Source organism: Apteryx rowi, unplaced genomic scaffold (assembly GCF_003343035.1).
Source record: "Apteryx rowi isolate R43461 unplaced genomic scaffold, aptRow1 scaffold_633, whole genome shotgun sequence".
NCBI classification, from domain to species: domain Eukaryota; kingdom Metazoa; phylum Chordata; class Aves; order Apterygiformes; family Apterygidae; genus Apteryx; species Apteryx rowi.
This window is the reverse complement of record NW_020450909.1, coordinates 178,545-190,107: the sequence shown is the minus strand read 5'-3', so window position 1 is coordinate 190,107 and position 11,563 is coordinate 178,545. Positions and strand designations below refer to the sequence as shown.

The following is an 11,563-nucleotide window of genomic DNA, read 5'->3' as shown; positions in this document are numbered from 1 at the left end:
GAGCGGGGGGTTCTGGCGGCTGCCGGGCCAAGGGCCGGATCGGGCCGTTGGCGCCGCTTCCGGGCGTGGCGGGGCCGGGGGAGAACCCGGCTCCGGTAATTGTGTGGCTCGTGGAGCCGCTTGTTTGAGCGTTTCCCTTGTCATTTAGCGTTTTTCTGTGTTTTTGTTTTGGTGTGTGTGTGTGTGTGTGTGTTCTGCAGGCCAGAGAAGCCCTGGAGCACGGGGAGGTGCCCGTGGGTTGCCTCTTGGTCTGCGACAACGAGGTGCTGGGGAAGGGCAGGAACGAAGTGAACGAGACCAAGAACGTGAGTGGGGGCCGGGCCGGGCCGGGCCGGGCCGGGGCGGCGCTGCGCTGCGCTCCCCGCCTCGCTGCCGCCGGAGGGGTTTCGGGGCGGTTAGGAGCAGCTTTCCGAAAACGTCAGCCCCGGGCCCCGCCGGGGTTGAAAAGCAACCAGCTGCTAGGAATGATTAGCAAAGGAGTAGAGGAGGAAACGGGAAAGATCATAAAGTCGTATTGCAGATCGAAGGCGCTGTAGTCCCTGAAAGGCGTTTAGATTTCAGACGATTCCTTTGGAGGCCTTTAAAGTCTTTTGTGTCTGGAGAGCTGGACCTACGAAGCCTCCCTATTGAAATTCTTTCCATAGAAACTCCAGAGAAAGTTTACATTATCAGTAAACTAGCACTTGCCAAGGAAAAATTAATTTTGTGGAAACACTTGCTTCCAGAACTGTTTATTTAAATATGAGTTAAATCCACTGAATAGAGCTCTTTATGATAAGAAATGATTATGCAAATAGGCAAAGGCAAAGAAATATACAGGAAGCTTTATTTCTAATGAACAAAATTGAAGTACTATCCAAGTTTCCTTCAGGAAAAATGCAGTAAAATATTTCATAGTAAAAAAGGTAACTGGTAATTGACGCATAGATATTCTTAGCTATCTATCTAAACTGCAAAGATTTATTTTTAATTGCTAATCATGTATCAAAGATACATGTTAAATTTACAACATAATCCTTCCTTATAATAATATAAGGAACTGAGTAGACTAAGGATATTATTTGGCAAAATGCTCTTTGAGAAGTAAAGTTGAGTTATTATATTTCACATGCTAATTGCTCATATTATATGATACAGTTTTCTGAGAAGTAATGAAACATACTTTGGAAATCTAACTCTGTTGCTTTTTTTAGGAAAACTTTATTACAAATAAATGAATGAGTAAGTAATCCTCTCATTTTTGGAGAGGGCAGGAAGAAGAGAAGGAGCTGGGGAATTGTACAGAGCTGCAAAATATGTAGACTCACAGTTTAATGTATTGTTTACCAAAATTATTCCTTTGACAAAGATGTTCTCTCTAAAAAGTTACTGCCATTAAAACTTCAACCTGATACTTGCAATTTTAGCCATTCGATTAGATGTTATAGATGCTGAGAGACCCATTAAAGCCAACAGGGGTTTTATACAACTGAAGGTTTTGTATAAATGGATCTGCATGCAGGATCAGGCCTTAATTTACATTATGTCTCTAATCCCAAAATATATTTAAAAAAAGATGAAAATGAGTCTTGTGAGTTCAAAAATGTGACATTAAGGGTAGATCATTATATTAGTTTGTTTTAAAGGGGAATCCATAGCATATTAAAATAACTTTCATACAGCTCATGAAAGTTAGATGAAATAGAAGTCAGATATTTGAAGTTAAATCAGTGTAAACACTGAGAAAGTAGGCGCTTCTTGAGAAAATTGTGCCAGTGATATTAACACTGTGTAGGAATCATGTGTTAACAAATGGGCAGAACATAACTGAAGAGGCTGATGACAAAATCAGATTCAACTTAAAAAGTATTATGAAAGCTTCTGGCCTCTTTTATATTCATATCAGGGTTTCATGAAGGTATGTATTTAAATCCAAGTAGAGTAATTTCAAAAATTCTGGCTGCTTTTGGGAACAGTAAACTGTTAATATCTTTGAAAAATGAAGTTATTTTTCAATTTCTATTTTAGCCTGAGTTCCTTTTTTTTGTGGCTTAATTTTCATAAATGCTTATATTATAATGATTGCAAATGCTGGGTATGCTGCGCTTTTAAATTTCTGATCATATACTTAATTGCTCCATATAGTCTAAAAGAAATGGGAGATTGAAAGATGCATTATTTAGGAACAATCCTAGAAAAAAAGAAAAAAAAAACCTCTCGAACCATTGAGGCAATTACAGCAGACCTCATAAATTTATCAAGTTCCATTTTAAAACTAATTTCTTGCCCCACCTTATATTGGAAAACTCCAGAATATCATTTCTCAGATAGTTAGAAAACTTCTGATTTCCAATGTAAACTTTTTATGGTTAGTTTGTATCTCTCTGTTCTTGTGCTAGCATCATCCTGTATTTTAAACAGCTTGGATGCAAAGTCATATCCCCTTTTGGAATTTGTTTTTCTCTGTTAATCAAGCCGACTGTTTAATCTTCTCTCTGACGATAAGCTCTGTCTTTCTGTTCATTCTAGTAATTCTTCTCTACATCCATTCCAGTTCTAATTCATCTTTCTTGAATTCAGTTAACTAGAACTGTATACTTTATTCCAGATGGACCTTATCCCATGCCTTGTTTGATAACAATAATATTTCCCTCTCTCCCTGGAAATAATTCTACCTGTGTCTTCTTGAGCTGCCTGTCTTCAATGCCATTTTATTAGACTTTTTTTTTTTTTTTTTTAATCCTATCATTAAGGCTGGCTGCATCTTGACTGATACTCTGACACTTTCTCTTCTGGTGGTATCTTTTATCACATGTCATTAGCTGTGTTTTGTAGGTTTTTCTCCAATTAATGCCAATGTCAGTAGTGAAAACATTCAAACAAAATGGGTCTTTGAGCATCATCACTAACAAGTTCCCTCCAGACCAACATTTCCCCTTTCAATACAACTTCTCTCCTTTGTTTGCCCTCCTTATGTGTCTTGTATTATGCTGTTTTCCTCAAACTGACTAAAAACTTTCAGTGGGGTGTTATGCTGGATGCATTGCAGAAGTCCAGATAGAAAGATCAATGGTGTTTTCTCTTGCCTAAAAAAAAAAAAAAATGTCCAAGAAAGTTATTAGGCATGTCAAATATCTTATGTAAATCCATGTTGTGTTTTATTTCATTTCCCTTTTACATACTTGTCTTTATTTTACCTTCACAGTTTGTTCTGTTGCCTGTTTTGCTACCAAGACTAGCCTGGATCTGTAGATACCAGATCATATTTCCTTCCTGTTTTTCATTAGAGTGACTCTGTTTGCTCTGATGGGTTTCAGTCATGTGATATTCTCTCTGGATGTATTAAAAGCTTTGCTATGGGATTGGCAGCTTCATGTGCCGGCTCTTTAGTATTTCTGTGATGGATGTGATCTGTCACCTTGTTTTTTCCCCTTTGTGCCTCTTCCATCTCCGAACTAATTTCAGCATTTTCATGTCTTAATTCTGTTTGTATCTCATGCACTATAATTTCTGCTTCTATACTTTTATTCTGTCTTCCTACCCCATTTTCAGCATCACCCTTATTGAAAAGGCAAAATATTAATTTTGTTTTGGAGCAGTACTATAATTACATGTATGCCTCATCTTAATAGCTGTACCTTCTTTTCACATATTTTGTTGCAAGGTGTTTTCACTGTTTATGTAATTTATTTTGCAGGGTCTAACTCAGCTTGACTTTTGGTGATTCTTCCTTTAGCCTTTGCTTTCTGATCTCCAAAACATAGCATTGTAATGCTTTGCTTTTTTTCATTCCTTGCAAAGTTCCTACTTTTTAAAAATAACTGTTTATCCAGTTAGGTCTGTAGCCCTCCCCTACATTTTTTTTCCCCTTGCTCAGAATTTAAATTGCCACTAGGCTGTGTGTCAAAGAAATTCTGTATCTTCTCCATGATCTAACTGACTGGAGTTAGGAGCAGATAATGTCTTCTTTATCCCTTCTTTTGTCTTGCTCCTAAACTATTCATTTAGGTGAAAAAGTTTACTTGCTGAAAGTTTTCAGATTTTTCAGTCTGTCTCTTGTCACCCTGCATACTTTTTCTGCTCCACATGTCCATAGAAAAACACATTAGCATCAGAGAGACTGCTTCTCATTCTATGGGAGTAATTTTCAAAATTATTGATCATGATCTATGTTCTTCTAGACAAATTTGAAGAAAGTGTATGTATGTATAGCTGTGTTTGTTTTATTGTTTTTCCTTAGGAAGATGGATCTAGCATTAGCATTTCAAAACAGTTAGGCATGTCACTACTTATATTCATTGGGCAATAGCGCAACAAATACCTGTGTAAGATACTCATTTTAAATGGTCTGATGGTAGCTTCACAAGCTTGTGTCAGTACTGTGTTCCCTCTGGTAGCTCCCACGCTTGCTTGCTTACAGTTTTTCCAAAGACCAACCTTAGCATTTTCTTCATGGTAATATAAGTGGTCGTTCCCAACAAGAATTTTTTTTTTTTTGGCATCTTTATTCTCATGTATGATGCAATCATACACTTCCCACTAAAATGTTTTCTGTTTTAGGTACTTTGTTGATACATGCAGGCTTCTCCTCTTTATCATCTCCTGTTGGGTCACTGTAGCAAGTGTCTTTGCCCAGAGCATCTTGCAAGTACAATATTTGATAATTGAAAATGAAGTATTGCTCCCACTCTTAAATTACTAGTGATGCCGTAAGATAATATAGAGCTTTGAGCTTTAACTCCCTCTGCTCTCACTTGTTAATTCTTGTCTAAGATTTAGAAAGTGAGCTTTTCAGGGAAGGGATGGTATCTTTATTTGTCCGTAAAGCACTTGTCAGAGTTTGGGGCACTATTCTAGTAATGTCAAGGCTTTTTCCCCAGTGACATCAGCTTCAAATAATTTCTTCTTGCAACACCATTTGCCACTCTCCAAGAATATTTTTTTTTGCCTTGCTACTCTTAGCTGCTGTTGTTTTCTTGACTTTAAAATAACATATAGGACTGGGCAAATTAAAAAATAAAAATAAAAATACAGGCTTATAGAAGAATAGGAATTGAGACAGTGATCCAAAATGAAAAACATCTTTTTCATATGTTGTTTTACACTCACAGGAAGTCAAATAAAAATGACAGTCTAGTCATAGCTCAGTAGAAAATAATATCTTAAAAACTGACCACCTGGCTCTGTCTTCCCCCATATCTTGTCTCTGAGAGTGACCATTAGCAGATGCTTAAGGAAGGAGCTCAATACACAAGAAAAGGGTAAGGTAAACCTTCTCCTTGCATATCCTCTCCCCTTTTGGGAGCGCACAGATTAGGGCCTTCCAAAGTCCGAGACTGCACTGGGATAATTTTTTCTGATGGCTGTCCATGTACATATCCTCCATGAATTTGTCTAAACCTTTTTTGAACTCATTTATGCTTTTGACTTCCATAGCATCCTGTGACAATGAGTTCCACAATTTAATTATGTGCTTTGTGAAAGAGTACTTCCTTTTGTTTACTTTAAATTTGCTGCCTGATAGTTTCATTGGGTGTCCACTTGTTATGAGAAATAATAAATCACAGTTTACTGCTTCCTTTTTCCATGTTTTTCACATTTTTATAAACCTCTGCCATAGTCTTCTCCGCCTTAACTTGAAAAGCGAATGACTATTTCTGATGAGTTATGAGCTGCAGTCTGGTTAGTCTCTCTTTGTATGGACTGTTCTATAACTCTGATAATCTTTTGTCACCTTACAGTAAATCTTTTTTGGTGTGTCCATATCTTCGTGAGGTGAGGGACCAATACAGTATGTATTATTTAAGAGGTGGATGCACTGGGATCTACTCTGTGGTGTAATAATCTTTTTTGTCTACTTTTCTCTTCCATTACTGTAAAAGCCGGTATGATTTACAGTAGATGCATGGCTGTTCTAGTTTGTATTCTCAAGGTCAGCAGAGGCATAAAAGCTACTTTGTATATTCAGTATAAGGCAGTGTCATAGTTAGAGACGTTTTTTGTTCCAGAAATGAAGGCTCGTTGCTTATATGTTTTCAGTTCATACTCAGGAGTTGAAAAGCCAATATAGTGTTTGTTTCCTCTGACTTTGGGGGCACGAATAGCCACAATTTATACTTGTTAGTTACAGTAGCCATAGCAGTTCAAGAGGCTTGTTCTGCTGGAGAGCATTGCACCTTATGGCTTTGTAAGGTGCATGCACGGAGACTTCAGCTGATGGGATTTCATTTATTCAATTAGAAAACCTTTATGACAGCATTTCATCACTAAGTCTGGAGGAATTATGTCTGTGTATTGATTCAGACCCACATTGTCATTCTGAATGGGTTCGTTACTGTCTTAGTTCAGATCACAAGTGCACTGTTGGAATGAATTGCTTGTCTCTACTTACCGTGCTTTGGTTTAGGCCTCAGAGCTAGCAAACTGTCTTCGTTTCAGATGAAACTATACTGAAAAGATGCACTCAGAGAGCACATGTAATGAACTCCAACTGCTAATGGCAGTTCAGCCCACATGACTAAACAAGAGCTAGTCCAGACTGAACTCCCCTGAATTGGTGTCAAGTCCTCAGCATTATTTTGCTCTACAGATACACTCCTATTGCACCGCACTATTTGCTAATACAGGCATAGCCAACATAGATCTCTGTAGGAGTTTTAAAACAGTTTTTTTTAACAATATTAAACTTATCACTAACTTACTTATACATGGGTCCTTTGCTATATATTGTAGAGCATCTCACAGTTATCACCACAGATCTACACAGAACTAAGACCTTACCCTAAGTTCATGGATTGTGAATAAGTTATCTAAGGTCACACAAAGATATATGTAGCAGAGATAGAAGTACAGTTTTGATTGCTAAAGTCTCAGGCTAATGCCTGTCAAAACTATTCTTTTTCCAGAAAAGATTAAAAAGAAGGAAAATGCAGCCTTAATTCAAGTAAGCGTTAGGCTTGGTGACTGGAGAGACCTTTCATGACTAGTATTTTGTGATATTTTTTCTGTGACATTTGATTAAAAAAAAAAAAACATACAGCTGCAGACGTTACAGAGCATTGGAATGATACTGATTTTTCTTTTCTTTTTTTCTCTCTCCAATTGAAGTCAACACTTACTCTATTCTGTTCAGGTTTTTGTGCTATACTTATCACTGTGATTTATGAGATACTGGCCATTCAGTTGTCCTGAAAACAAAGATAAATCAATGTTTCTCTGGTCTTTTTGTAATCAACTGTATGCTGCAGTCCCTGCCTAATACATAAGGGACTTACTGTGCATGTACGTATTCTCAGATGGCATTAAACATAACGTGCATGCACAAATTGAAAATACTGTGCCTACATGGTAGACGAGGTGGTTACAGAAACATGCTGAAATTAGTACATATTCACTCTCTGCAGACACAGTAACATTTTTAGAGAAAAAGAATGGCAGCAAAGAGAACCATTTTTTTACTATTGCCAGAGAAATTCATCTGCCCTGCATTCTTGCTCTTGGAGGCAAACTGAGGGCTAGATTGGTTGTTCCAGTGGGGTTTGTGCCGCCCATAAACCTCAAGGAGAGCCCTTGTGTCTTGTCTGATTATGCAGGCATGACAGAGAGGAGAACCTCTGAGCTGACTCCTCTGCCTAGAAGCAGGTAGAAGAAACTGGTTTGAGCTTGTGGATTTTGTGTATGTTTTATATGAGATTGAAGTTGAATATGTGGTTATGGGGACTGAGTATTTCTTCTGCAATTTGGGCTGCATGAAACTGAAAATATGTTTTCATTAGATCACTTCTGTGTCCTGAACCAGCAGAGGGATGTGCTAAAAAGAGACCTCTCAAGAAAGCATTACATTGTTACTTTAACAGAAGTGAAAATAATTGCATTACTAATAGATTAGATGTCAGGCCATTGTGCCTTTGAATTAAAAGAGGAATAATTTTATGGCATGGCATTTTATTTCATTTGTATCTGCGCAAGTGAGAATGTTAAAGCTGCAGATAATGCATGGTTGTATTTTACCTCCTAGGCTACTCGACATGCAGAAATGGTGGCAATCGATCGGGTCCTTGAATGGTGTCAGCAAAGCAACAAAGTTTATGAGGAAGTGTTTCCAAAGACAGTATTGTATGTAACTGTAGAGCCTTGTATCATGTGTGCAGCTGCCCTGCGCTTGATGAGTATCCTTTGGTGCTTATTCATGCTGCAAAACCATGTCAGAATGTTACTTATTTGGTAATGAGCCAATGGAGAAGAGCTTGACATTATCAGGCAAAGCCAAAAGAGGTACCATCCTGTTGTCTGAGAGACTGTACGCACCACTATTTACTGCATGGTAAATAATGAGAGATTCGAGAATGAAAGATAAAAGGTACCATTATGACAAACAATGATTTCTGTTAGGGATGTGAAAATATGTATGTAAAATCATCAAATATTGGTCCAGTGTTCAGTTTTGTATAAATAGAACAGTTTAACAATTGGTAAAACATGGCCTCTGCTTTAGGATTCATGCTTCTCCTCTTCTGAGGAAGGCTGGATGTGCTTCTTCAGCAGTACATCCTATATTATTCAGAAGTGAGTTGTGATTTTTAGGAAGGAGGAATTGTAATACAGGCTGGTTTAGTTCAAAAAGTACAAGCACATTTTAGTGAAGTTTAATGACCACTGAAATCAGGCTACTCTACTTCCCGTGCTTTCTTTCCACTTTAACTTAATTCCTTAACTCGTTCTTATAAATTCCACGAGTAATATATGGCTGTCAAAATGAGCGATTTGGAGGCTGTGGCTCAGTCTTGAACATTGCTTCTGGTGACTTGGTAGACACAGGAGAACCATTTGAAGTAAGCTATGAAATGTTTTCAGCTGGGGTACTATGTCTAGTTTGGTTACCAGACTTTGAGAATGTTGTGTATCTGTTTAAGAGGACCCACATGAAAGATGTTCAGAAGTCCAGTAAACTTGATTTAACAAGAAAAGGATGTGAAAAAACTAAGCTTCTTTAAAGTAAAGAAGATTGAGGGAAAGCCTAATAACCATCTTCAAATATTTAAAAGGATGTATCAAAGAGGAAAGGAAAGAATTGCACTCAGGGGTTGACGTAAGAATAAATATGTCTAAAAGATGTGCAATACTTAAAACAGTAAGTGTATGCTGCAGGAGGAGACATAAGGGAAAAATTATTTTAAACTGCAGAATGTACAAACGTAATCAATAAAGATCAAATAACAGTAACTTAGTAAGTTATTGCTTCTTAGCTGAGCCAGTGGAACTGATTGTATTTGTGTTCTCAGTCTATCCATACGAGGTAAAATGCATTAGCTTAGATCTACTTCATATAGCTCAAATTCCAAAATACATTTGGACTGCAAAAGTAGCAGAGGAGATTTAGTTTAGACATCAGGAAACTTGCTGAACAATAAGGATACTGAAGCACTGGAACGCAGTGCCTGGGGAGAATGAGGCATCTCTATCGTTGAATGTTTCTAAGAAAGGCTGGGCAAGCATTCAGTAGAGACACAGTATACATCAGTATAGACTTTATAGCATTATAAAATTATACACACACACGCACATATAATATATATATACACACACATGTACATGTAGATAGAGATTATTTATAGCATATTTATCACATCATACACAGTTATAGATGATCCTGCCTTGTACAAGGAGACTGATTAGATACCCCTTAGAGTTCTTTCCAGATTTAACATTTTTGATTTAATGAATATAAAAAATAAGTAATACATTTCAGTACTGTGAATAAACACTGAAGGCTTGGGGCTCAGAAATCATTTCAGTCAGAAAGACTATACTGTTTGGCAGTCTAGTGTAAACATATTAAGCATCTTTTTCTCAGGGAGTTTATTTGTGAGACTCTCTGAATTAATTTCTACAGTCAGTACTGAAGGAGTGTTCATTTGATAACAACATTGGCAGGTGATATTCAATTTTCCTGTGTACACAAAACAAAGAAAGAAAAAGATTCATTTTACTACAAATCCTTCCTTTGTTCCTCTAGGCAACTGCAGTGGGATGTATGGGTACGATTCATTACCTTCTAATGCAGGCAGATATTCTCTTAGTGTTAGTGGCATTAAATGCTTTGTCATTAATGTTCATGGCCTGGAGAAATATTTCAGAAGGGTCGAAAAGGTCTGAGAGGTGGCTGTTAGGAATAAAGAGGAGCTATGTTGAGGAGTGTTTTCTGATAGGAATCTTATCTACAAGTACCCAAATGTCTGTCCCTTGCGTTTCCAGGTGCTTCTGATTTTTATGGAGTAAATTGAAAGCACATTAATAAGAAAGAAATTAGAGATTGCATAATCGTTTTACTTAAAACAAACTTTTCTAGTAACTTACTTTAAACTTAAGTAACTAGAGATGATTTACTCTACTAAACCTCAACATTGTGTTTTTCAAATGTATTAGGTCTTCAACCTGGAAAGGAGATTTTCTGACCTCAGGTAGTTAGAGGTACATGTTAAATGAGCAGAATAGACAGTGTAGTTCTTTATAACTATTTTGTACTTGAGGCATTACTGTGAAGCACAGAATATGTTATTCTCAGATGCATTCATGAACTTCGTTCTAATTTAAACAGTGCATTGCTGGCTATCGTGCCAAAGAAGCTGTGGAATTGTTAAAAGCTTTCTACAGACAAGAAAATCCCAATGGTAGGTTTCACATTTATGGATTTATTTTGATCCTGACCTAACTGAAAAGAATGCTGGCACAGGTGTTACTGTAATTCATTTCTGATGTTTTCTCTCTGTTTCTCTCTTCTTGGCAGCACCAAAATCAAAAGTACGGAAAAAGAAACATCGTAGTTTGTCCAGCACTGATGGGATACAGAAACTCACAGAATAATGATATGTAAAGATTTCTTCAGTGTCCTCCTTTTTCGGAATGGATTTTCAAATTAAACTATATCAAATATGTTCTGTATAGTGTTTTTATTAATGGGATACTTACTACCTGTTCCTCCCTCTTTATATATGTCAGTGATTTCTTGTTATCATACATGACCAAACTGAAGAATAAGTGGGGTTTTTTTGTTTTGTTTTGGAGGAAGGGGAAAATTTATAGTTCAGATTGTTGTTTACAGCTAGATGGATCCATTAAAATGCTGTCATTCTGTACAACACATTCTAGAATGTTTTCTTTCCTTCTGTCTTTGGAGAGGCATCTTGCTTTTCAGCAGTAAATGTTTGCTTAGGCAAGTAGCTAAATCACTTGGAAGATCACATTTATAAGCCCTTCACAGTCCACGTTTGTACATTTAGGAATCAGTCCTTGAAGATTGGAGGTAAGGCCATTGTAACAGTTCTTCATTGCTCTTTACTATCTTCTCTAGTGTAAGCCARATTTTCAAACATAACTTGTGAAAGTTGCGTACATATGTAAACAGGTATGTATGCAGAGCTGCATGGCTCATTCTTTATTTGAATATGCAAGTGTTAATTAGCATAAGCAAGTGTCACTTTTGACTGCACAGCATTTTCATATAAAGTTGTTGAGACTGTGAAATCTCTCTTTAGAATGTCCACTCTTACGAATGTTAGCATATGAAACACTTTATGGTTAAGAA

The 11,563-nt window shown here is 37.1% G+C and overlaps 1 protein-coding gene across 1 annotated transcript; it reads left to right on the top strand.

Moving 5' to 3' along the window:
• Positions 1-31: 31 nt before the first annotated feature.
• Positions 32-10,913, top strand: ADAT2 (adenosine deaminase, tRNA specific 2). Its single transcript, XM_026084288.1, has 6 exons — positions 32-95; positions 201-305; positions 7,997-8,147; positions 8,704-8,810; positions 10,577-10,649; positions 10,766-10,913. Exons 3-6 carry the CDS (start codon positions 8,015-8,017, stop codon positions 10,840-10,842), a joined length of 390 nt encoding a protein of 129 aa, XP_025940073.1. The 5' UTR covers positions 32-95; positions 201-305; positions 7,997-8,014; the 3' UTR covers positions 10,843-10,913.
• The last annotated feature ends 650 nt before the right edge of the window (positions 10,914-11,563 follow it).

What these genes read in the sequence shown, in the direction of transcription:
- ADAT2 (XM_026084288.1), top strand. Translation starts at nt 8,015, where the DNA reads ATGGTGGCAATCGATCGGGTCCTTGAATGGTGTCAGCAAAGCAACAAA. An exon ending in AGCTGCCCTGCGCTTGATGA is followed by an intron (nt 8,148 to 8,703) that starts GTATCCTTTGGT and finishes ACTCGTTCTTAT; the next exon opens with AAATTCCACGAGTAATATAT. An exon ending in ACACAGGAGAACCATTTGAA is followed by an intron (nt 8,811 to 10,576) that starts GTAAGCTATGAA and finishes TAATTTAAACAG; the next exon opens with TGCATTGCTGGCTATCGTGC.